Source organism: Meles meles, chromosome 11 (genome assembly GCF_922984935.1).
Source record: "Meles meles chromosome 11, mMelMel3.1 paternal haplotype, whole genome shotgun sequence".
NCBI lineage: Eukaryota > Metazoa > Chordata > Mammalia > Carnivora > Mustelidae > Meles > Meles meles.
Window position 1 is genome coordinate 8,436,572 of NC_060076.1, and position 26,225 is coordinate 8,462,796.

Sequence of the window (26,225 nt, forward strand, 5' to 3'; positions counted from 1 at the left end):
CGCCCCCGGTCAAGGCTGCACTTCTCCCACATGCGGTGGGAAGAGCCTGCTTATCCCACCTGACCCCAGACTCCAGCGAGCCTGCTTGCCTCTGCGCGCTTCTGCGGGGGTGACCCTGACCGCTGGCCGCCTTTCTCTGAGCCTCGGGTTCCTCATCGGAGAAATGGGTCCCCACTGACATTTGGACAGAGCTGGGTCAGAGTGTGAATGTCTCTCCTTCCAGAAGAAAGCCCCTCAAGGGTGAGCCCTACATCTTGTTCATCTGTGTCTCCACGGCCCATCCGGGGCTGGGCAGGGTGGACAGCAGATGTTTGGGGGAGCCTGAGGGAACAGAGGACAGTGAGCTGCAGCACACGGCAGTCACCGGACCATGGCTGATGGGGCGTCTCTGGCCGACCGGACACTCTGAAGTCTCTCCGGCTTTGACCATCCGTGGGACATGAGCGTGGGCGTCTATGAAGCAGCGCCCCTCAAGGAGCAGTGCACAGCGAGGGCGGAGCCTGGGCTGGACTTGGGAGGTTGTGAGGCCCCAGGTGGGCTGGCAAGACAGATGATGCCCCCCGACCTCGAGGCCATTCACCGGACCACGAAGATGAGGGGGTGGCATGGGGTCCCTTCTCCCTCTCCTCTCCCAGCCCGGGCTTTCCAGGCTGGGATAAAGGGAGTGGACCAGATGCCCATTTCTGAGCTTCCTTCTGACTGAGAGAGTCCGGTAGAGAAGGATCAGGGCCCCTGAGGGATGGGGGGTGCTGTCCTGGGCCCGCCCCAAGCACCCCCAGCATGATTTGGACCATGTGAGCACAAGAAGAGGAAGGGGAGCCTCTCTCAAGAAACCAGCGTGGCTGCCTAAGGGACCACTGGTGGCCCAGGACAAGAGATGGTACAGTGTCCAGGTGGGCTCAGGTTGCAGAAAACCGAGGACAGCAGCCCAGATCCCTGTGGGAGATCGTGTGGTACAAGGAGGCAGGGCCAGGCTGAGCCGCCTCGCCCTGCTGACAGCCCTGGGGAAGAGCACAGGACACTTTGGAGCAGCCTCGGGCTCCCCACTGGACAGAGGAGCCAAAGCACGGAGCAGGCTGGCGGGCAGGGAGAATCCCAGAGGGCGAAGAGAGACGCCCACTGTCCTATTGGCTCAGACACCGGGCCCGGCAGATCTCAGGGTGGCAGGCTAGGGCTTGGTGTCAGAATTATAGGCAGGGCTCTGAGCACCTGGCGGAGGACACAGTGGCCACCAGAGGCCAGAGAGGGGTCACCGAGAACAGGACCTGTCAGCCTGACCTCACTGCCTCTTTTGGCAGGGTCGGAGCTGAGTGGATCCGGGCTGGGGGCTGAGGCAGCCCGTCTGGCTTCCCGCAGGGCTTCTGACAAAATGGGGCTGGATGTGCCCTGGGACACGTCCTCCAAGGAGAACTGGTTCACGGGCCCACACCGCACAGGAGAGGCGCAGGCGGTTCATGTGCCTTGGGTCAGAAGCGCAGGGCTGACTCCTGACGTGACAGGGACAGCAAGCCAGTGTCCCAGAGCTGGGGGTGCAGAGAAACTCCACAGGCCGGACTGAATTAAGGAAGAAGAAATGCGGCAAGGAAAAAAGCCAAGGTCCTTTGCGAGATCTAAACAGTAAGTGCCCCTCCCCCACACATACCCCGGAGAGCCCTGTGGCCCATCAGTGAGAGTGAGTGTGTGTGTGTGTGTGTGTGTGTGTGTGTCTGTCGGGGATCCAGGGTGAGTTTCCAGGCAATGTGGTCTCTTTTGGGCCACATTAACAGAGGCAGGGCGCCTAAAGCGGGGGAGGTAGCTGGCTGATACTGTGGGGAGATTGGGTTACATCTGTTCCACCTTTAGACTGAAAGCCGGAGCCCAGCTGAGGGTACAGTTTTAGGAGAAAGAGCCGGAGAGACTGGAAGAGCCTGGCTTTGAGAAGTGAAGACTTGGGGCTCAAAGAGGCAGAGGCCAAATCAGCAGAGAAGGGCAGCTGGCCTGGGGCAGGATGAAGCAGCCGGCTCCCGGCCCCGGGAGGTGCGCGAGAGGCGGAGGGAGCCAAGCTTCAGATAGATGATGGGCCAAGTGGGTGACTCGGGAGGTCCCTTTCCGCCTGGAGGTTCTGCCATTTGTCCCACCTGCCTCTGGGGGCCCTGTTTCTGCCCTGCCTGCTCAGACAGCCCCCCCGTTTAGGCTGAGGCTAGGATACACCTGCGTCCACGTGTTTCAAGCCCCAAACTCCCCCCTCCCTCCTGTCCCCTCCTTCCTTCTCCCCTATTGCTGTAAGAAGATGGGGTCCCTGCCCCGGTCTGGCCTCTTTCCCCTTCCTGACGTGGCAGGGCTGGCCCCCAGAGCGCCTCTGTGTCTCTTGAGCTTGTCTGTGTACCTGCGTGCGGATCCGCATGGCCTTCAGGGCTGTGTGCGTCTGCAAGTGAGGCTCGGTCTACCCTCCCCAGGGACTCCCCCTCAGCGCCGAGCCGAGGTGGGCTGGGCACACCTGTTCCAGATTCTGTTCCAGATTCGGACTGGGACGGGTGAACCCAGGCTGGTGGGCTGGCTCCCGGAGGTGGGGGAGCTGGGCGGGAGCCCTGGGCACAGGGACGCGCCCTCGCAGGTAACACGCACCGCACACAACATGGTCGCCTTGGGGCATGCTGGGGCGGTGGGGGGGGGGGCTGCCTGGACCTAGGCCGGGCCCCTAGGCTGGACACAGAGAGGACGTTTAAAAAAATAGAGAGAATTTAAGCTTCCCAAAAAAGAGATGGGTAGGGAGAAGGAGGCGATGGAGGCCGAGGTGGGGCTGGGAGGCGAGCGGCTTTCCGAGACTCTGGGTCCCTGGGGTGACACGGTCTCTGCCGGCAGGACGCGGCCCTGCCCAGGCTGCGCCCGTCTGCCTGCCCGGCCGGCCCGGGGAAGGGCACCGTATGGCTGTGCGTAGAGTCTGTGCGGGCGGTGGGGCTGGCCGTGGCGGCCGCAGGACCCCCCCTCCCGGGACCCTGGCCCAAGCGTCCAAGCGGCCGGCTGGCTCTCAGGAGGCGAAGTAGGAACTCTGCATGGAGTAGAGCCGGTCGATGGGGTTCCCCACGCGGGCCTGCAGGGAGCCCACGTCCGAGGAGCCGAGGAAGCAGTCGCTGAGGCTGGTTAAGGAGGTATCGCTGTCGATGTCATGGAAGATGGAGTCGTTCCCTGGGGGCAGAGGGGGCGTCAGGAGCGGGGCGCGCAGTGCGCTCCCGGGGTGGGGGTGGGGGGCCTTTCGGCCCTGCAGCCTGTGCGGCCAGAGGTGAGGAGGGACGGGGTGACCTGTGGCGGCGGCGGGGGGCCAGAGGCGCTGAGAGCCGCAGGTGGGGCCTCGCGGACACCCCCTTCCGATGGGAGGCGGCGGGCAGGCGGCTGTGTCCGAGGGGCCTGCCGGGCCCCGGGGGTGGTGGGCGGGGGCGGTGCTGGGGTGGGCAGGGGGTGGGGCGGCTTACCATAGGGGTTCATGTGGTCACCTGGCATTTGGGGCGGCGTGAGGCCCTGCTGGAAGGGGTCGCTGCTGCCGTAGGGACTCTGCTCCATGGCCACGATCTGCTGCTGGGGCGCGGCCAATGGCGTGTAGGAGGCCATCATGCCCTCCATGCGACTGGACAGGACCTCTGGGGAGAGAGCGCGCTTTCACCCACCCGCCCCGTCCGCCTCGGCCCAGAGCCTACGCCGCCCCGGGGGAGCCCTCCCAGATACACCTCAGGCGTTCCCACTGACCTCCCATATGACTCCCCAAGGCCACGGGGGCCCCCTGCAGTCCCCCTGACTCTGACCTCTTCTGCACTTCCCCAGGTTGCCTGTGGTGACCCAGGGCCCCTGCACCCAGGTATCGGACCCCTGGCCCCTTTTCCCCAGACACACAGGAATAAACATAGATAAACACAGGAATCAGTTTATCAAAAGCCAGGGATCTCCCCTTCCCACCCCCTCCCTTCCTGCAGTGGCCCTGCCCTCCAGAAGCTCACCGCCTGGGGGACACAGACACTGAGCAGGCCGTCATGATTCAACATGTGGGTGCGGTGAGCTCCCTGCATCTGGGAGCATCAAGGTGGGGTCCAGGCCAAAGGAGTTCAGGGAAGGTTTCCTGGAGGAAGGGACGCCCTAACTCCACGTCTCTTAACGAATCAGCAGGGGTTCAACCATGCCAGGGGCGGGCATGCCCTGGCAGGCAGCAAAGGCACGGAGGGGAGAAACTAGGCAGTGGGAGCAGGGAGCCCTGTGCATGGGGCTATAGTGTCAGGATGAGGGAAGGCCAGGGGTGGGGAGGAAGATGGTCCTCTGGGCGCCCCCCCCAACCGGCCCCAGAGCTCAGTGTGGTTCCCCCTGAGGCTGTAGGAAGTCTGCTGTGCGAGGGGCTGTGGAGAAAGGCTGGCAGGGTGCAGGCTGGAGGCAGGGACCACCGAAGAAGCTGAGGGAGGGGCTGGCTTCCTGTTAAGGTGGGCGTGGAAATGACTCCCGGGACGGGCATGAGGGACACGGAAGCAGCCTCCACCGCGCTGCTTGGCAACCGAGCGGATGTGGTGCGTGGAGGACAGGAGGTCAGAGGTGACTCCCAGGTTCCTGGTATGGGCACTGGGTGGAGGGGGGTGCCATTTGCTGAGGTGGGGTGAGGAGGGGCGGAGGGTGCTGTGCGAATGTGGCAGCAGGTGCTGCTGTGTGTAGTACAGGAAGGGCCCTGATGAGCTCAAGTGGGACGGTGGAACATTCTCGGGGAAGCTGCCTCTTAGAGGCAGCTTGGAACACAGGAGGTGGTGGCTGGGAGACCAGAGACAGTGGCCACAGCCCCAGGAGGCCAGGCTGTCTTGGGGGAGGGGGGAGGCAGGGGCAGAGAGAAAGAACTGGGTTCCAAGGTTCCAGTGCAGCTGGGGACCCGGGCCTGGCCCTGAGCCCCGATAGAAGGGGCCGTCCATCAGCGCCCTGGCATCTGCCCCAAAGCCCCCATATCACCTGGGAGCAGGCAGCCTTGGGGCCCCCACTCCTCTTGGGCAGTCCCTACAAGGCTCAATGTCCCCACGGGGCTGGGGAGGCCACCCCCCCACCCAAGAAGTGGTAACATTTTGGCAAAGCCCAGTGTTCGGTGGTCTGGCCGCTGCCCCTCCAGCTGGCTCCTTACCACCCAGCAGGAACCCACACTGAACTCCTCAACACCCCGCAGAGTCTCTCTGGAGATTTCTGCTGAATTCTGTCGTGGGCAGTGGGGTATATGGTCATGTGAAAACCACAGCTTTGGGATGCCACACGTGGGGCCGAGGCCAGCTTTGCCCCTCACTCGCTGAGCGATCCCAGTAAGTCCTCTGGTCTGAGTCTCCACCTCCTTGGCTGTGAGATGGCCTGTGACAGTGCCCTTCCCCTCCGGGATCGGTGGGCATTCCAAGAGGCTGAGCATGGCCAATGGTGACAACTGTGCCTGGCACACCCTGAGGTGGGAGATGGTTGCAGGTTTTGGGGGGGTTTTGTTCGTTTTTAAGTAAGCTGTAGGCCAGACACGTGCGTGAACTCATGACGCTGATATCAAGAGTCACACGTTTCACTAACTGAGCCAGTCCGGCGTCCCAGGGGCGAAAATTCTGCCACCCCTCGCACAGCCCACGCTGCCATCTCTCCTCCTGGGGCCCCCCGTGGTCCCCGCCAGCTCTCTCGATCCCAGCAGGTTCCGGGGCGCCAGCTCCCACAGCCCTCACGGCCCTGGTGGAAGGGGTCCGGGGTCCGGGGTCCAGGGGGTGAGGGAAGAGTGTTGTTACTGAGGCTGAGCCTGGGCCCTGTCGCCCTGGTCCCGGCTCACCTTGGCCCAGCCGCTGCGAGTTCTGCTGCTCCTGCTGCTGCTGGTGCCGCCGCGCCAACTTCTTCATCTGCAGGGGACACAGGACGTGCCAGTCCCCACCTTCCCGTCCCCGTTCAGTCCCGGCCCCTCCCAGCAGGACCGTGTCTCCTGCCTGCACCCCCACTCCAGCCCTGCCCAGCGGGGGCGGCAGGTGGCCTCTCACCTTGGCTCTTTGGTTCTGAAACCACACCTGGACCACACGCACGCTGAGGCCCGTCTCTGCCGCCAGCGTCTCTCGGACCTGCCGGCGGGGGGGTGGGGGGGACAAGGATCAGGCCTGGGGGCGGGGGCCGGGGCAGCAGGCCAGGGAGGCGGGGGTTTGGGGGAACTGAGGGATGGGGGGAAGTGGAGGGACGTCCCCATCCCCCGCAAGAGTGGTAGGGCCACTGTCTGGGAAGGCGGCAGGTGTGGGGTGTCAGCCCCGCCCCACCCCAGCGGCCCCTCACCTTTCGGCAGGGCTTGGAGGACACCTCGAAGGAGGCCTTGAAGGCTCTTCGCTGCTGCGTGGTGAGGATGGTCCGGGGTCGCTTGGGCCTCCGGGGGTCTTTCCCGTCGTCCCCACTGCCTTTACTCTGGCTGCCCTGCCCCTTAGCCGGCTTCATGTCCCCGTCCTCGTCCTCGCTCTTCACTGTGGGGGACACACCCAGCCCATCAGTCTTGTACTAGGGTCTCCGATTTGTGCCCGGAGGCTGTCTGTCGCCTGGCGGGATCCCCTCACCTCGTGCCAACACCAGCCCCCTGCACTCTGGAGACCCCGGGGCAGCTTGTCGGCCTCTGAAAAACTGGTTCCCGCTGTCCCGGCCCAGGGCCAGTGGGTCCCACAACTCAGCGAGGAGACTCCGGGGAGCCTTCTTTTTTGGAAGCTTCCAGAGACTAAGAACTGTCAGGCAAAGCCATAGCCCAGACATTGTCACACCCGAGCATTCATGACGACAGTGCGCACACCACACACAGTTGCACACTCAACCACTGACGTGTGCGCATGCACACTGGCACGCAGGCCCACAGAGCACGGGGCACACACAGCTCACGGACACACACACATACACACACTAGGCCCGTGCTCACAGGTGGGGACATACAGGCAAGCACGCACCTGAACACACACACACGCACGCACGCACACAGAAGCATGTGTGTTCGCCCAGAGACACACCCATGCCCACCATGCACACACGGCTACTGTCCCAGAACTGTGGGTCTCAGAGATGCCAGCCCCAGGCGGACACCATGCGCCTCCCGCTGTCCCCGAGTCTAAGCTGGTCTCCTATCCCCAGGCCCACCTTCCTCAGACCATGAGCCCCGGGGCTGGGTCGCCTCCCTCCAAGACCCCCACCCCAGGCCTGATAGGAGTGGGCCAGTGGCACCTGGCTAGTGTCTGCTCTGCTCTAAGAGCCCAGGAGGCCACCACGGTGCCCTGCCCATGGGTGGACAGAGGGACAGATGGATGGGGACCAAGGACACCGACAGGACAAAGCTCTTCCGGAAGGCCCTGTGACTGAGGGCTCTAAGTTAGCCCCAAGGGCTCCAAAGACCAGGCCATCTCCTCGCCAAGTCCTCTGCTCCAGCTCTTCCCCACTCCCTGGGAATGACAGGGCCCCAGCCTTCTCCCTTCCAAGCCTCATTCCTGGTTGTACCCGCCCTTTTGGCAGGAGGGCTCTAAGCTGGCACAGCCCTTCTGGGGGCTGGAACAGAATAGAGAGGTGCCTTCATCCTGGGAAAGGGGGTCTTGGCCTCCACCATAGAACGCCCCGGTCCCCCAACCCAGCCGGGAAACTGAAGAGCTCAGGCTGTCCCCTGCTGCTGAAGGCTGGGTCAGAGCCCTGCTTTGTGGCCACCAGCAGCCTGCAGACCTGGGCAGGCGGAGACACCTGTGGTGCCGTGCCATGGTGGGGGCCACTGCAAGGCAAAGGGAGGACGAGGATGGGGGGGGTCAGAGAGCAGGGCATGCGTGTGCGGCGTGCTCGTGTCTAAACCGCAGTCCGGGTAAGCGTGTGGACAAATGTGTGGGCGGCCGTGTGCATCACTGCCCTGTGCATGTGTGACGTGTGAGCTGGGCCATGTGTGCACGTGGGTGTGTTTAAGTGGACACGCAGAGCGTGTTCCTGGGCGCGGGTTCGCACGTGCTTGGGCATCTCAGCGCACATCTACAGATGTTCCTGTGTCCGTGCTTATGTGCCCCTGGGCATCGAATGAGCTTGTGTGTGGACATGTGTGGTCCCATGCACGCATGTGGTGCATGAGGGTGTGTGCCCCAGTGGTAGTGTCCGCACATGCGTTTGTGGGCCTGGGGGCACGCACACCGGGGTCCATGGGCGCCTGATGGGGGCGCACTGTCTGTATGTAGCTCGGGTCCTGGGGTCAGGACTGGGCTTCTCCCACAGCGCCCCGCCTCCTGCCCCCCTGCTGCCCCCTCCCCCAACTCCAGCCACGGCTCACCAGAGTCGGACTCGTCGGGACTCACGGAGCTGAGTAGGTCCTTCTCCTTCTCGTAGTCCCCCTTGCACAGCAGCTGGCCCTCCTTGAGCACAAACTCGTCGCCCTTGCGCAGCTGCCGCTCACACACGCAGCAGCAGAAGCAGCCCAGGTGGTACACGCATTCCAGCGCCCGCATCACAAACTCCGTGGGGGCGATCTTCTCCATGCAGCCACTGCACTTGGCTGCGAAGAGCCTGCAGGTGCACAGGGCGTGCGCATTGGCGTGGCTCCGTGGGGGGGGGGGCCCTCCCCGAGGCTGCTGTCCCCCAGGGGCCTCTCCCTCCTGCCACCCTGACTCTCCCCACCCCAGATAGGAGAGGCCCCACCTGGGCACAGAGCCAGACAGTGGGAGGGCCCCGTGGCCCCACTCTTCCGGCTCCCCAGGGCCCTGGTGGCCTAAGGGTGGGCTCTGGGCATCGTGCCCTGAGGTGCCCTCTCCTGGGCATATCAGCTCAGGGCCCTTCTTGTTCCGAGACACTGTGGCCACTAGAGGGCAGAACACATGGTCAGCCTCAACCTTCCTCAAGAGCCGGGTGGGTTCTGGGCCTGAGAAGGGCAGGCGGCCTCCTGGTCCCCTCTCCCCTCACTCCAGGACCTGCTCTGCCTCCTCTCTGCTCTCCCCTCTCTCTCCCACATCCAAGCGATCCTGAGCCCTGTCTGGCCCACCACCCAGGCTGGGCTGCTCCTCTCCAGCCTGAGTGCCTGCCTCAGTCCCCTTCCTGGGCTCCAGGCTCCTCCAACCCTTCAATTCACCCTCCAGGATGAGAGCCGGAGGAAGCTGTCTAAAACCCACATCTGCTCATGCTGCTTCCGTGCTCCAGACTCTTCCTTGACTCCCTGGGGCCTCAAGGCCCTTCACACCCTGCCTCTTTCGGCGGCCCCGATGGAACAGCCTGCGGCTTCTCCAGGGCACCTTCCCACTGGCCTGACAGCATGTTCTTTCTGGGTCCCTCCGCTGGGCTAACCGCTGCTTATCCCTCATTTCGGCTTAAGCATCTTTACCACGTGCCGATGTCTACTGAGCCCAGACAGTGTGGCAGCCACTGCTCTAAGCGCTCTGCACACAGAAATGCGTGTAATCCGCAGTGACCCGATGAGGCAGGAATGCACGTTAGCCCCATCTCAGAGATAAGGAAACTGGGGTGCGGAGAGGCGGAGTCGCTGGCTCGGGGTCACATGGTTGTAAGGGATGGGGCCCCCTGGGAGCCTGGGCCTGCCCCAGCGCCTCCATGACAAACCGGATCCATCTCCCATCTCTGGAGACAAAGCCAGGCGGGGGTGCCCCCGCCTCCCGCCTGCGTTTGCAGGAGGGTCTGAGCTGCGTGGCCGCTCCTCCGCCCTCACCCACTGACCGCTCCTCCCGGCCTCCCCCTCCCAGTCACGTGGCCTGCTCTGTGGGAACTCAGCCTCAACAACACTTTGATGGAAAATTTATGAAGAATCAAATTATTGCTGCTGGGAGGGAATTAAAACCATTTTTCATTCCCCACGTCCCTGGGCCACGTCTGCGGGCGCCACCTTGGGAGCGCTGTGCGCATCCCATCCCTCTTTATGGCCCGCCATCACAGGCGCAGATTACAGCAGCAATTCTCTACTAATCGGTTCCGGAACAGAAATGGCCATAAATGCGAGGCACTCGGCCTGCCTCCCTTCCCGGGGCTGGCGTCAGCGCCGCCCACGACGAGCTAGCGGGGCGCGGCGATGGGGGCCGATCTGCGCTCTGCCTGCTGCCCTGGCATGGGCCGGGGCGCTCAAACGGGGTGGGGGGGATCCCCAGCAACCCCTGCCATCTGCCGCCATTTGGCTGAACAGGCTCCTACTCATCCTGCAGTGCCCCACTCCAATGCCACCTCCTCTGGGGAGCCTTCTTTGATGCCCCTGTCGGGGAAGTGGCCTCCCGTATGCTCACCTGAGCTTCCTTCCCTCTACTGTGAAATGGGGATGTCAACAGGACCCCCTCGAAGGGGCTGTTGTGGGGATTCGATGATACTGAGCTTGTAACTTGGTACGTAAGTATCACATCAGGGACAGCACATGCCTCTGTCAGCTTCTCATTCTGCAGGGGTTCCACAAGGCGGGGCCTGGCTCTACCCCATCCTCAGAAAGGCCTCAGCGAGTATTTGCAAAGCGGGTGAGTGAAGGCTTGAGGTGGGCTGAGGCTCAGGCATACAGGACCCTGCTAACCCACATAGTAAGTAGCTTTGCAAGGGGAACATGGGCTGGATTTCAGTTCCAATTTGGCCCTTGGGCTGGATAACTTTGTTCAAGGCACAACCTACCCAACTGTCCATGGTCACCTCTGGCAGAGGCCCCTAGGAATCTGGCTGGCTGTCTGGCTCTTCCAAGGGGCTGGGGAAGGAACCAGGCTGCCAGAACTTGATGCTCTGACATGGGGGCTGATTCTGCCCTGTGCCCCCACCCCACCTTCCCGCCCATCACCCCTCTATCTCCTTCCCACTCCTGATCTAGGTGCCACGCTAAGGTCTGCAGCCCGGCCTCAGCGGCCCTTGAGCAGACAGGCACTGGCCGCATCTCTGGGCCAGCCTGGTGGGGCCAGGGACCCAGGCTGGGGTCGGCCTGGGGGCTGCCGCTCCTGGAGAGGAGGCCCTCCTAGGTAGGGGAGGGTGGCAGCAGGAGGGGTGACCCGCATTTGCAGGCGCCTGCCACCATGCAGGCTGCATTCAGAACAGCCGTGCTAATGCCTTGGCAGCAGGGGGTCGATTGCTACTTTCTCCAAACTCATCAACACAATCTATTATTAATACTTCTCCAAAGGCTCCGTGCCGCCATTACCGAGGCAGCGCCAGCCACTCGGGGCGTCATCTGTTATCTAGATTGCACAAACTCGGGATATAAAACAAACTGCGCACACTTTATAAACGGAATGTGCCATCCGCTTGGTCTCCAAGCATCTCTCCACCCAATAAAACATCGGGGGGGAATGCATGAAATACTCACTCCCAATTATGGGGCTGCCTTTGTCTACGGAGCCAGGGTGAGCACGACTAACGCACGTGCGGGAGGGGCTGGGGTGCCAGCAGGGCCCCCTCCTCTCCCTGAACCCCCCTCCCTCCCTCAACCCCTCCCATCGTGAAGGGGTGGTGGAACTGGCTGCTGAGAAGCAAGCGGGCAGGCGAGTGGCCCTGGGACTGGATGGACTTGCATTCAATGCCTGGTTCCACCACTTCCTGGCCAGTGTCCGGGCAAGTGATTTCCTCTTTCTGAGCCTCAGCTTACTGATCTGTATAATGGGCTCAACAACACTGCCTGCTTCTTCGTGTGAAGGTGCAGCCCGTTGTCAGTGTCAAGCAGTGAGCACAGAAGGAGAGGTAGGGAGCTGGGCAGGCATTTTGAGGCCTGGAATGGGCCTCTCCAGGAACGATGCGCAGAAGAGACAAAGTCGCTCAGGCGGAGGAACTCTGAGGCTTCCTGCCCCGCGGGGGCCCTGGAGTCTGAGGGCAAAAGGCCCTGCCAGCATCCGAGGCACTGGATTTGGCACCCAGGTCATAATCTCGATCCTGACTCAGCCACTTATCAGCTGTGTAACCTTGGGCAAGTCTGAGTCTGTGTCCTCATCTGTAAGATGGGGACAAGAGTCCCGACTCCCCAGAATTGTGCTGGGGGTTCCAGATGCGTGTGTTTGCTTCCCACACTTGGGGTGGAGGGATGGTGGGGTGGGGGGCCACCCGTGGCTTCCTCTCCACCTGCCTGGCCCTCTCGGGCCAATCCCCTGGTCCAGGCTCCTCCCCCAATCCAGGAGCTCCAAATCCAGTGGGCAGCTTCATGACCACAGCACAGGCACCCAGACTTGCCAGCAACCCACACAACCCACCCCCATTCCCCATGTAAACTGCCAAGCCTTTCCTCCTGCTGTCTCTAATGTCCAGATCACCATTCCTCCCACCCTTGACCTTTGACAGCCAAACACCTGCTTATTCTGAAGGATTCAGCTTGGATATCCCTTCCCCCAGGAAGCCCCCCTTCTCCTCTCCAGTCGTAGATGTCTTCCTTGCTGAGTTTCCCATCCTCACACTCCTCCCCACTATGGTATTTACTAGAAGGAATCCACTTTCCCTACTTCCAGGTCCACTTTTCCCAGGGTCACCTCTCTCTTTGGAGCTGAGTACACGGCCCCAGACACACGAAGGTGAGGGGCAAATATTTATGCAATGAATGCTGAACGAACCAATACAGTCCCTTTCCGCCTGTAAGGTAGGGCGTGTGGGTCCGACCCCGATCCTGGTCTGGCGGGAGCACCCACCACCTGCCCTGAGAACACGTGCTGCCTGCAGGAGAGCAGTGTGGGGGTGGGGGGGGTGATGGAACCGGCAGCCCAGGGTTCCAACCTGACTCTCACTTTGTCCTTGGGTGACTTCGCTCAAGACATTTAACCTCTCCGATGCTCAGTTTCTTCATCTACGAAGTGGGACTGGTGGTACCTTCCTACAGGGCTGTTGGAAGGGTCTACTGCCTGCAAAGCCCTTGGCACAGTGCCAGGCATGAAGAAGGCACCCCACAGAGCTGCCTTTCTTTTGTTCTCTTGTTGTCCTTCTTGGTCACCCTCACTGGGGTCTCCATCATTCCTGGGAGCGGCCTTCCCATCAGGTTTACAGGTCCCAACCAAGCTTCCCCCTCATGACCACCCTAGGTTCTGGGTCCTTCTAGCTTCTGTCTGGCGTGAGCTAGACGAAGCACTCCTGGTTCAGTTCTGTGTGTGTGTGTCTGTCTGTCTCACTAATGTTACTGAGCTCAATTATCATCACTTGCATCACTTCATTAAGTCCTCTAAGAGCCCTTAAGGAAAGACACTGTTTCCATCCCCTTTCTACAGACGAGGACGCGAAAGCGCAGAAGGCAGGGTCAAGGTCATCTGGCGGCACTACCCTATAGTCCCTCTCTGCTCTGTGCCTCCAAATACTTCTCTGACCACCAGTCACCCTTGTCCTTTGCTGAGGGTACCATGCCCAGGTCTGTCTGCCCTCCAGGCTCTGAACACCCAAGTTCTGATCACTCAGCATAAGCCCGGCACCCAGCAGGTGTAAGCTGAGCGATTTTTCTTAAACAAAACCGAATATGTCCCTGTCACAAACACATCCATCCTCCCCCAGGATCATCTGTGATTTCAGAGTAAGAAATTCCCTTTCTTTAGGGACGTCCTTCCTGTGAAGAGTTCCTGGCTATGAGAACACATCTCTGTCTCCTCTGAGTTTTTACTCGTTTATTTGTTAAACGCTCAATTTATTAAACTCATAAAGCTAATAAACAAAACTCTGAAAACCAATTTTTTTCTGGAGCATTTGAACATGGATTACAAATCTGATTAATTAATTTCTCTTAAGCCACTGACAACTGCGGAGAAAGGCAATGCTGTACGTCTGCTTCTTTTACCTCCAATAAAATTGGCTTCGGAACATCCTGGGGACCCTCCAGCCTCTCCCTGTGGGATTTCACCCCAGGTCTTCGAGACCATAAGCAGGCACTAGGCTTGGAATCTTGGCTCTGTCCCTTCCTGTCACAGGAACCATACACAGGCCCCTTCTTTCTGGGCCTCAGTGGCCCCATCTGTTCAATGGGGATAATGGCTGGGCACCAGGAGGCAGGCTCAGTAAGTAGGCACCGGGATTGCTGTCACCATCCCTTCAAGATTTCTGGCACCTGTTCCCCATCCTCGCTGAGTGGAGGCTCTGGTGTCTCCTCCTCACTATACTGCGATTCCCATACTCCACGGCAGCATCTTACAGTTCATGCAGCCCCTCCCCGGGGCCTCAGTCCAAGGCTGCCCACCAATTTCAGGATAAGCCCAAAGACCTCATCGTGTCACTTACACCAGCGCCGACACACGCAGCCTCAGATCCTGCAACACCAGCTGCCAGGCTCCTCACTGCTCCCTGAAAACAGCCAGCCCTTCCTGCCTTCTTCCTTAAAATTCCACCTGCCGGGGCGCCTGTGTGGCTCGGTGGGTTAAGCCTCTGCCTTTGGCTCAGGTCATGATCTCAGGGTCCTGGGATCAAGCTCCCCATCGGGCTCCCTGCTCAGCAGGGAGCCTGCGTCCCCTTCTCTCTTTGCCTGCTGCTCTGCCTGCTTGTGATCTCTCTGTCAAATAAATAAATAAAATCTTAAAAAAAAAAAAACTCTACCTGCCCTCAAAGCCTGTCCTCTCGTCCCCTTTCTTTTGCTTCTTGTTGGACTTCTCTTCATCCTTCCAGACCCAATTCAAGCGGAACCTCCTCCGTGAAGCCTTCCGTTGAGACCCAGATGTTTGTGTGTCTGAAGCCCTCACTGACCTAGAAATCAGAAACTGGGTCTGATTCACACACACCCCCTCCCACGCGGGGTTCTGGCATTGAGGAGGTGGCCAGGGAGTGTCCGACGAATGAGTGAATAACCTTGTGGGAAATGAAACAGGCGGCCGGGCAGGACAAAAGAACATTGGCTTCTCTGCTTCTGGGAGCTTGAGAATGCCGCCAGGTAGCAAGGTAAGCGCACTCATTGGTCTCGGCCCATGGCTACCTTCACGGCGATACAACCTGCAGGCCGACTCCCAATTTCTACATCGCCTATGGTCTTTACATCCCTCCTGTTGGGCTGGGCTCCAATTGTACCCTCATGTCTAGAACCCAGGGAAAGCCCCTGGGGTGGGAGGGCCACTCTGATATTCAGTGACTCCCCTGGGCACATGTGGTTGGGTCAGGCCTGGACACCTGGCTCAAGGTGGACCAGTCCATCCTCTGTCCTTTCTCCCGCTCATCGCGAGCTTTTTGTCAGCCCCCTGTGCTTAGCGGGGCAGTTTCCACATCTCCAACACCAGCTATGTGGCCCTGGGTCATTCATATCCCCCCCCCCTTAAAGATTTATTTATTTATTTGTGAGCAAGCGGGCAGAGGGAGAAGAAGAGAGAGAATCCCAAGCAGATTCCCCGATGAGCCCAGAGCCTGACGTGGGGATCGATCCCAGGATCCTGAGGTCATGACCTGAGCCGAAATCAAGAGTTGGATGCTCAACTGAGCCACCCAGGCGCCCCTCACATCCTTTCTTTGAGCCTCGGTTTCCTCTTCTGTAACAAGGGGGTGTTGGTCCTCCCTCACCTGGTGATTGAGAATCCGCCGAGTTTTAACCTGTGTGAGAGGGTCTAGCCCACTGCCTGGCACGGAGGGCACCTTGGCGGGTGTGCATCCCAGTCTCTCTGCAGTCTGAGTCTCACCATGGTGCTGAGACACAGGCTCTGGAACCTTCTCTCCTCACCTCCAGTTTCAGTTTGAAGCCTCCAGTCAACATCACGGGGTCTGGCTGTGCCTCGGAGGCACAGGTTTCTGGGCCACGCTGGGGAGCAGGCCGATTTGGGTCTCTCCAGGCCCAACTCTCAGTTCTTGGAAACACTCCCTCCGTGGCTCCATGGGGAGGGAACCGAAGCCCTCTGTCCCACTGACTATACCTTCCCCCATTCACGCAGCCAACACCCACAGAGGCGGACTGGAGCAGGCTCATGCAAGGTGCCTGAGAGACAGAGTGAGGTCACATCTGGCCCCGCGGGGGCTGGAAATGCATGACACGTGCTTTGATAGGCTACACCTGGGGGACACAGAAAACCATGACAGTCAGTCTGGAAGAGAGCTGGGGACTTGCTGGGGAAGGTGACAGGACACGTAATTCCGAAGCTGGTTCTGGAGCCAGAAAGAACAGGGCGAAGAGTGCCATCCCGGCTCCACGGATCACTAACCGACCTTGAGGCGAGGACCACAGTCCCCCCCTTACAGGTATTCACTGTGACGTGCTGAGCCTCTCGGGTCCCGGCTTTCCTAGGCTGGTGGCCAGGAGCCCAGGAGGGCATGGCCGCAGAGCACTTGGGGTGGGCTCCCTCGCAGCCGACACCATTACAGTCTAGGGGGCCCAGCTGTCTGTGATGATGCCGGTGAGAGATGAGCTGGAGTTCACAGGGGCCCAGGGGACAGGACCCTGGACACCCTTGGGGGTCCAGCTGCTGCTGCAAGAGTTTGCCTGTCACTTGGAGGAGCTGATGGGGCGAGGGCAGTCAGAGGGAGCTGCCCGGCCTCCCCCCTCCCCGAGACTCGTTGACATCTCCCCCACGTGCCTGCCGCGTCCTTATCATTCCGGGCGTAGCTGTTTTTTATTTTGAGACAAAAAGGGGCCTGTTGATGGGGATCCAACTCAAACCAGCTGCAAACATCTGCTTTGATGAGGCGGCGGCGGCGGGCCAGGCGGGCGGCGGGAGCCGCAGGCGGGGGCCCCGGTGCGCGCGTCAATCACGCGGCTGGAATGCGCGGGCGTGGCCGGGCGCTCGAACCGCGGCAGCCAGAGCGCGGGCCTCGCAGGCCTCTCCGCCGCCTCGCCGTGCCGGGGCCGGGCCTGCAGCGAGGGCTGCCCCGGAGCTTCCTGCGGGCGCACAGACCCAGCTGTGCGGGGCCGCCGGCTCCGAGGCCCTTTGATCCGGGCCCGGGGGCGCTGTCGGGAACCCGTGGCCGGGGCTGGAGGTCACGGGACCGGGGCAGGGAGGGACGGGCACAGCCGGGAGCACGGGGTACCATCCAGGGGCCAGCCTGGCCTGGCAGGCGCACTTTCGGTGACTCCACACATTTAGCAAGTGCCTACTATGTGCCAGGCCCTGTCTGGAGGCTGGGGATAGAGCAGTGAGGCAAATGGACAGTCCCTCCCACCCCCGCCCCCCAGCTTCCATTCTAATGAATGAGAGGACAGGCAAGTTAAATCCCTAGCACACAGAGGGTAAAAACTGATGACATTTGATAAAGAAAAATGGAGGGGAAGCACGATGTGGGTGGCCAAGGGTTTTATAAAGAATAGTCAGAGGCCTTACTGAGATCTCTGAGGGGGAGCAGGTTCCCCACTGAGGGAACAGCAAGTGCAAAGGGCCTGAGGCCAAGTGGATCTGGGGTGTTGGAGCCCCTTGTTGCTAGAGCAGGTGAGCATCAGGGACCAGGTAGAGGGGTGTTAGGATGTGCAAATAGGAGCAGGGGGCAGGTCTTGTGGGGCTTCAGCTTTGTGGAAAGGTTCTGAGCAGAGGGGGTGTCTGATCTGACATTTTTTTTTTTTTTAGATTTTATTTATTTATTTGACAGGCAGAGATCACAAGTAGGCAGAGAGGCAGGCAGGGGTGGGGGGGAAGCAGGCTCCCCGCTGAGCAGAGAGCCCGACGCGGGGCTCGATCCCAGGACCCTGAGATCATGACCTGAGCCAAAGGCAGAGGCTTTAACCCACTGAGCCACCCGGGTGCCCCTGATCTGACATCTTAACGGGGCTCCTCAGGCAGCTGTGCAGCGGAGGGGGTGGGAACAGGGAGTCGGGCTGGGAGGTTATCTCAATAATCCAGGCAAAAGATAATGTCTGCTCAGACCCAGGAAGGTGCTGAGAAGAGGTCCGAGCAGGGATGTGTTCTGCAGGTGGACAGGGACACCAGGGGATGACAGACAAAGGCTAGACACGTGATTTGGGGGCCTGGGCATGGGGCAGGATGGAGCTGCCATTCAATGAAACGGAGAGCGAGGCCAGGTGGAGGAGGGCAGAGTATGGGGTGCAGGTGTGCACAGGATGTGGGAGCCTTCGGCCAGCCATGGGGGTGCGTCCGGGGGCAGCTGCATCCGGGAGTCTAGAGCTGGGAGAGACCCAGGCTGGAGACACTAAGAGCTGCCAGGACACAAACACATACACACATACTCGTAAGAGCAAGCTGCTGTGTGCACACAGCTTGGCACCTGATAACTAGCCTCTCCTCTTTGGGGCTATGATCCCTGCGGTGGGTACAGGCAAGGCCAGCCTCGGCCTCAGGAGGCTCTTTTTGGGGGGATACTGGGGTTTCTCTGGGGATCAGACCTTGCCCTGTGACATCAGGGAGAGACAATGGGGCAGGTGGAGGGCGGGGCATCACCTCCAAGCATCCTCCCACATGCTCCTTCCTGCCCTCTAGCCTGGGTAGCAATCGGAGGGACTGTGGGTTCCAGGCCAGGCCCCAAGCTAAGGGCTCTACCTGTATTACTTTATTAACCCTTGGGTTGAAGTTCTTCCCTCTTTTTTGTGCCCTTCACCGATGAATTCATTTGAGGATGCTTTTAGTCATTCACCCACCTAGCATTCATTGAGCACCTACTATGAGCCAGGCCCTATGCTGAGCTCACAGTAGGAGCCTTCTCCTCCCAACCGGCTCATCAGACTGCTCTGAGCTGATCCCAGGTTCCCGACCCCCATTCTCACTGAGTCACCAGCTCCTGGAGGCCAAGTCCAGCAGCCACTGTTCCTGTATTTTTACTTACTAAAATGTACTGTCTCTTACATAGCAGGCCCTGTGCCTTATTTGCACACAGATCCTTCTGCCACAAGACCCCTCACAGGTAGGCATTGTCACTCTCTTCTGAGAAAGGAGGAAAGCGGTGCCCAGAGAGGGTGACACAGCCACTCAGCATCAGAGCTGGTATCACAGCTGGGGTGCTGGGCTCCAGAGCTCCTGCGTGTTCTCGCTGACTTGCCCCACGGTTTCCTGGACCTCCCTGTGCTTGAAGCCCTTTCCTGTCTCAGCCTCCTCCTCCCCTGCCCACCACTTGGAATGCATCTGCTGTCGGCTCAGAACTGTTGGGCCCATGACCTGGGCTGGGAGGTTACAAAGTGGTGGGGGTGCTGACCTGCAGGTGCAGGAGGAGAAACTCTTATGCCACAGGAAGCAGAGGCCTCCGGTTTTCTCTCCAGGGTCCTGACTGGTCAGAATGGGCCAGGCCCCACACCTGTGTGTCCAGGAAGGACTGCCAGATCCAGGGCAGGGCCTGCTGAGGTACAAAGCCCACTGGGTGGGGAGGGGTGGGGAGGAGTCTTGGAAGACTTCCTGGAGGAAGGGGCCATAAAGAGTGCAAAGGAGTAGTGGTAGGGCTGGGATGGGAACTGAGTGGTGGTGGTGGGGGGGTCTGATTCCGGAGTCTGGGCTCTGTGGAGGGCCAGAGAAGCAGAGAGGCCATTTTCAGGGATAGGGAGACAGTGGGTCAGTCATGTTGGAAGGGAGAAAGGGGAAGAGTCAGGCTGGAAGCCTTGAACGTTGGCCTAAAGAAGACAAATCCAGTTTCTTTTGTTTCCACCTACTTATCCATCCACGCACCCACTCGGCCTGCTGCCCCTCTGTCTATCCACCTATCCAGCCAGCCACCCACCTGCCCCGTTCTCCACCCACCGTCCACCCAGCCACCCATCCGTCCATCCGCTGCACTCACACTCGGGCACTCAGGCACTCGCTCAGTGCCAAACCCGGTGCCAGGACTCCTCTTAAAAGCAGAAACTGCCTTTTAAGGCTTTGGCTGTAAGACTTGTTGATTCTGTAAGCATTGACCAGACACCCGCCATGACCTCGCACTGTGCTAGGTGATGAGGAATCCGTGGGGGATAAGACACTGGGTCACTTCCCCTTCGTGAGCTCCTGGTATGACTGGGAACAAGGTTTCCCAGGAGAAAGGAGGTCTCAGAAGGAGAAACCCAAGGCAGCGCTAGAGAGCCTAACGCCGACCAGCTGACATCCTGCCCTCATCATTCTGACCCCAAGGATCTAAACTCCCTGGACACAGACTACAGCATTTTAATTAGGGTTATAGCGACAGTGATACACTTCCTTTGAGTAAGTGTTTTCTGGAACAACTTCCATTAAGGCAATTTAATTTTTTGATCAATTTTCTTTCTAGTGCAGTTAAATAATTTACAACTTTTTTCCATTTCCATTTTTATTTTACTGAAATTATTTTCATTGAGATAAATTATTTTCTATGAAAATTTTTCAATAAGTTTTACTCTACCATCAGGTCTGTGTTTGAATTGCATCTTACCGATTACAGAGATCTGACTCTGGAGTCAGTTTGCGCAGGCCTTACCATGGGTAGTTTCCGTGTTGTCAACTGTATTTAGTACTGGTTAGTTTACCAAGTTAAACTATCCCCCAGGCTCAGGTAGGGTGGGTGGTTTTCCGTGCTACCAACGAAGTCACCAAGGTTCATGATCACACGTTTTATCAGGCAGTCGATGAAAACAGGCTCAGGGTCAAAACCACGGGGTCGAGACAGCCTTTGGGTGTCCTAGGTTGGGTGCAAATGTCCAGCCTCAGCTGGGATGCTGTAGGGTAAGTGTATTCTTCTTGCCCTTCAGAGGCAAGACAGTGACCCCTCCACTGACATCTCCCTCTCCCTCCCCCAGGTTCTGGTGGCTGGTTTTCCATACTCCAGTTACAAGCCTGGGGTTGTCCAAACAGTCTTGACAGCCTGGCACCCAGCAGCTTGGGCCTTCAGGGGCAAGAAGAGCCATCTCCTCCCTTATTCCCCACCCTATACTCCTCTTAATGTAACCAGAGATAACATTAACTTTGTCAGCCCAACACTGAGGACCTCACTGCCCAGTCTTCTGTGAGATCTGGACTAAGGACCCCTCCCCAACCCACCCCCACAACTGTGCTCTTGCTCTCAAGTTTTTGAGCCCCACCCTGGCAGACTTTGCTTCTAAATGTCAAATTCACAGGAACCAGACTAGCCCTGTGCTCGGGGCTTCTCATGTAGCCCCTCCCCACCTGTAGGGACCTCACACGTAGGTGGATTTCATGACCAACCTAGCAGGTAGGAGTCCCTTCCTCACACAGGTCCCCCAGCAGGTCAGGCAGAGCCAGGGCCTCACCCCAGGTGAGCCCGGCTGGCGACCACCATGTTCTCCTGCCTTCCTGGAGGTTGGGAAGGTGGTTGGGGACAGGGGAGCAAATGCTCCAGGGGTGTGGGAGCCTGAGACCTGTGGGTGCCAGGACTCAAGACTGCGTGGGCAGAACACGTTTCCCAGCTGAGGGGTCTGGGACAGTAAGCCGACAAGTGGGGGCATCAGTGCCGGTGGAGGCAAGAGGGAATTTCTGGAAGAGGAAGCCCCTGGAGGTGTGGCTGGCATGATTTCCTAACCACAGCCCGACCCTTTGCTCCGGAGGAAGAAGAGGCTCTGGGAGACCGCCTCCCGGGGTCTCTGCCCTGCGCTGCGCCAGCGGAGGGCGGGAAAGGGACGAGCCCGGCAGGTCGGGGCCCCGCACCCGGGCTGGGCACTGCCGCGCACCGCCGCTCCTGGGGGCCCCCGCCGCCCGCCCGCCCGGCCGTTTAGTGGGTAACTGATCGCCCCGCGCCCCGCCCCAGCCACCCGCCGCCCGCCGGAGCCGCTTAATCACCGCCCGCCCGGCCGCATTAGCATAGTAATGGCCTTTAAATTGAGCCTCTTTGTTTTTTAATTAAGCTCCCAGCAGGTACAGAGAAGAGCGATTATTGAGGAAGCTGCCAGCGCTAATCGCCCGCAGTCATTTGACAATTAAAAAGCGCCCGGCTTTAACCCTTTCCGGCGCCCGCAGCAGTTCCCCCAGCATTTATCCAGCGCCGACTGTGTGCGCGCCTGCCCTATGGGCTTCGCAGACCCCGCCTCTGGCAACCTGGAGAGGTCTCCGCCAATGCCTCCACTTTGCCCAGGAGCAAACTGAGGCACCAAGAGGGGAGGTAACTTGCCCCAGAGGCAGGGCTTGAGCACGGGGAACAGGGGTTGGCAGACAGATTGCTAGAGAAATCCAGCTGCTTGAGCTCTGCTTGGAGCACTGTCCACCTTGTGAGGTGGGCAAAATCCTCCTTGCGCTTCAAGGCCCAAGTGGGTACCTCCCCGCCCCATGGCAACAGCCCCTTGGGAATTCTCAGGGCATTTCTTCTCCTCCCTGTGGATGCACCCACGCCCCAAATACTCTATGTCAGGTTCAGTGCTGGGCCCTGGGGAAGCGGTGCCCAAGCCAGAAAACAGGCTCCGCGCACAGGGACTTAGGTGCGGGGAAGGCAGACACGTGAAGGTGAAGATAGGCCAGGCTGCGGGGCGCACCTGGGAAGACTTTCCAGAAGACAGGTTTGGGCATAGACAGGGGAGGGATAATCCGCCAGATCGGGCCGGGAAGCGGGGACAGACCACAGGCAGTGGGGGAGACGGTGAACGCAAAGGCCCAGAGACGGGACCAGAATTAATCAGAAATGAAAGGTGCAGAGGGGGTGTGTGTGGACCAGGAGGCTGAAGAATGGCAGGAACCAGCTTGACAGCACAGGGTCTCCTTCCAGACCACCTACTTAAAGAATGTGTTATTTTTTTTTAAAAGAGTTTATGTATTTATTTGACAGAGAGAGATCACAAGTAGGCAGAGAGGCAGGCAGAGAGAGTGAGAGGGAAGCAGGCTCCCTGCCGAGCAGAGAGCCAGATGTGGGACTCGATCCCAGGACCCTGAGATCATGACCTGAGCCGAAGGCAGCGGCTTAAACCACTGAGCCACCCAGGAGCCCCGAATGTGTTATTTTAAAGAAAATAATTGAATTATTTCTGAATAGGTAGTGCACTGCATGGTTTAATATTCAAATGTACCCAAAGGTGTTGGCTTCGGTCTCCCCCATCCCATCCCTAGCCATTCAGGCCCCCTACCCAGGGCAACCAGTCTTCCATGGGAGCCCCCTTCCCAAGGCACGCGATACCTATGTAACACATATGGGAACCCGGGACCCGTGTGTATATCGGAATCCCCTCCCCCCGACTTTTTTTTTTTAAATGAGAACTAGTTGGGGTTTTGTCTTTTTTTTTTTTTTTTTTTGCAGAAACACAAATTTACTCTAAAACTGTTCTGCACGCACCCCCTTCCCGCCGCATAACTGGGGGAGAGGGCTCCACATCTTGGCCTGGATCACCTCCTTTTCCAGCAGCCCGACATTCTATTGTACGGGCAAACCCTAATTTATTTAACCCGTGCCCTGTTGATAGCCTTGTGAGCCATTTAAAGGATTTTTGTCTTAATCTCAAGAGCCATGGGAAGCCATTGAAAAGTTTTAAGTGGGGAGTAGCTTGAGCGATTTACATTTTTAAAAGATCACTTTGGCTGCAGAGCCGGGACCCGGGGTGGGGGAAGCACCGAGTGGAATCTGGAAGACTAGCTAAGCGGATCGCTGGTGGTGCCCTGCAGGGGAGAGGTGGGAAGGGGGGCAGAGGGGCTGGGCGGGGCTGCAGGAGTGGGAGAAGGGGTAGGTTATCAGAGAGCAGTGTAGCGACAGTCGGGGCCCTGGGGTGGGTGGGTGCTGGATGGGTGAGCAGTGACGGAGATGAGGACACACGGTAGCGGCTGGGGGGCTGGGGACCACATACCATGGGTCCGCGGTAAGCCCCATCCCACTGCACTTCAGCCTGCGCGGCCATCTAGCTCATCACTGGGTCTGGGATCTCCCCCCAAGCCAGGCTCTCCGGATCTGAGCCTCGCTCTGCCCCAGCTGGCCCCAAGCCCCATCTCTGCCTGCTCACTCTTCAGAGGGGCCTACGGCCAGTGGCCCCGAACCTCCCTTCACTCCCTCCAGGCTGAGCTGGTGTTCGTGAAGAGGGGCAGCCCTGAGAAACGCTGGCAGCTGGCTCTTGAATAAATACAGAGGAGGCTCCCGGGGGCATGGGTGTGGGGGTGAGGAGGATGGCTCTGGACAGAGGGACAGATTTTGCCCCTGGTCACCACCTAAGGAGATGCCCTTCGCTGCTCTTGGCTCCCCAGTTCCCTGGTGGGGGTGGGGAGCAGACAGTCCATGCCCTGGAACTTCCCTCACCGTGTCACTTAGCCACCTCCCCTGGCTCAGAGCTAGAGGTGCCCTCGCAGAGAGGAGCACCCTGACTCTGTTGCGGGAAGCAGTGTGCACGCGGCACCATGGGTAGGGAGGGGTTAACAGCCCGCCCACCCCCATCTATCAGCCAGCATCTCCCAAACAGACGGACAGACAAGGCAGCTGTCCAAACAGGCCTGTGTACCTGGCCACAGGCGCAGAGAGGACAGGGCAGTGGCTGTTTACTCTGCTCCCCTCCCCCACTGTCACACGCTGGCAGGCTCGCAGCCCCCACCCCCCCAGCAGGGCACTTCCCTGCAATCTTGCCTTGGGGATGCGCCCTCCACTCCTGAGTTGGAAGGTTCCTACATGCTCCTCTGGGAGACTAGGAAACGTCCTTGCTCAGGGCTCTGGGCTTGGGTGGTCTCTAAGCGTTGGGGGCTGAGATGTCTGGCAGGCCAGCGGGCAGTGCTTCCCCGAGCCACCCTCTGCGAAGAGCAAAAACTGAGCACCTTGAAGCCGGGGACCTGGTGAAATTGCGGCGCCTGGAGCATCACCACCTCAAAAGCACATCCCAGGAAGGACATGGCTCCCAGTGGGGGACTCTCAGGGCTTCAAGGCCCTGTGCCAGACCCCCCCGGGGACAGCTCCACGTCAGCGCGCCCACACTCCTGCCTCAAGAGAAGCTGACCTCGACCGGCCTCCAGACAGGTGTCTCCTCCTCTGTCTCCATCTGCCTGAGGCCGCCAATAACTACCCTCCCCTCTGCCTGAGTGACGCCGGGGTCCCCCTCTCCCTTGACACCTGTCCTCACATTTGACCCATCATCAGGCTCCTAAGTAGCTCTCAGATCTGACCCTCCCCACTGGTGGAGATGCCTGGGGGCTGGGCTGTGTGAGGTGCCCGTGGTGCCCAGCCACCAGCATGCCACTCCCTTCCCCTTGATCAGTGTCCCTACTCACTGCCCCAGGTTCCTTCAGATGCCCCTTCTCTTGGGAGACCCCCCCCAAGTCAGGCTCCCCACCAGCTCTGGTACTGTGTAGTGAGCGCCTACTGTGTGTCTGGCTCTGTGCAGAGCTCATGCATTATCTACCTCTTTTCCCCTCAGCCCTGTAAAGCGGGGGAAATGATCAGCCATTTCACAGATGAGAAAACTGAGGCTCCGAGAGGCCCCGTGCCTTGTGCCATGCCTCACAGCTACAAAGTGCCAGAACCCCAAATAAGAGAGAAGGGCCTTGTGTGATTTGGCCAAGGAACGGAGCCTCTTGCTTGGTACGTGAGCGGAGTTCCTAGTGTGGTGCCTGACCCAGGTGGACAGTGGGAGGGGTGCAAATTTGATGGAGTCCCTGTTGCAAAGTGTCCCAGATCCCAGAGGATCTGTGGATCTCATCACTACCAGGCCATCACCTGCCTCAGGGCGGGGCTGGCGTTACTGGGGAGGAGGCAACAGAAACAACCGCTCCCCATTCCCTGGGGCTTTCTGTGTCCTGCTTTATGAAGGGGTACTGGGGCTCAGAGAGGGAAGCTCTTGTCCACACTCACCCGGAGGGACACAGTGCAGCCGGGATTCTGTCCTGGGCTGTGACTCCCACCCCCAGCCCCGGAGGCCAGGTCTTGGACCTCTCCTCAGCAACCCCCACCCAATGTGACATCTTTACGGCACATGCTGGGTCTGTGAAGGCCTGAATGGGGTGAGGGGGAGGCAGGACACCTCTCAAGTAACGGATTGTAAATTCCTGGGCCCCGGCTTTCCATCCCTAACAACCTCCTCTCGGGGCTCACAGCGCCTGTCCCTTCGCAGTCAATTTAAATGAGGGGTCCCAGACACTGGGCGTAAAGCATTCCAGACTTGGGAGAGGGGGCAACTATTGTTTCTCTGGGAAAAAAATAAAATAAAATAAAATAAACCGGGTCTCTGCAACTTCTAATCACTCTCACATGTGCTGTGTGGTTCCCCCGAGGACAGCCCTCTACAGTGTAGGAGCCCCTCCTGGGCACAGACCCTGCTTCTCCCCAGAGCCTGTGAAGGAGGCCCCGGATCCCCATTATACAGAGAAAGAAACTGAGGCTGGGGGGAGAGAATGGAGAGCTACATGCCCTGGTCCCCCACCCGTTTCATGCCAGACACTGGGTCTCATTTAATTCCCCCATCACCTCACACTGACTGATGATCCCATTTCACAGAGGGGACAAGTGAGTGCCTTGCTCATGGTCACCAGCCAGGATCTCCTGGGGCAGGTAGGCCCTGTGGGATTTGAACCCCAGCCCTTCTGACTCCACAGCTGGAGGCCTTTGCACTATGCAGTGTGGCCTCCGCA

At 59.5% G+C, this 26,225-nt stretch overlaps 1 protein-coding gene across 3 annotated transcripts in view; it reads right to left on the bottom strand.

The window, feature by feature from the left end:
* Nucleotides 1-3,007: 3,007 nt before the first annotated feature.
* The window catches only part of LMX1B (LIM homeobox transcription factor 1 beta), a 77,446-nt gene continuing 54,228 nt past the window's right edge, over nucleotides 3,008-26,225 (bottom strand). Inside the window, exons 3-8 of one of the 3 annotated variants that reach the window (XM_046023499.1) lie at nucleotides 8,264-8,496; nucleotides 6,271-6,452; nucleotides 5,988-6,065; nucleotides 5,786-5,852; nucleotides 3,471-3,614; nucleotides 3,008-3,165 (exon numbers count right to left, since the gene is read on the bottom strand). In XM_046023499.1, coding sequence (XP_045879455.1) covers nucleotides 3,008-3,165; nucleotides 3,471-3,614; nucleotides 5,786-5,852; nucleotides 5,988-6,065; nucleotides 6,271-6,452; nucleotides 8,264-8,496 — 862 coding nt within the window. Of the gene's footprint in view, nucleotides 3,166-3,449; nucleotides 3,615-5,755; nucleotides 5,853-5,987; nucleotides 6,066-6,270; nucleotides 6,453-8,263; nucleotides 8,497-26,225 lie in introns of all 3 variants that reach the window. The other 2 variants (XM_046023497.1, XM_046023498.1) reach the window with 2 other exon arrangements.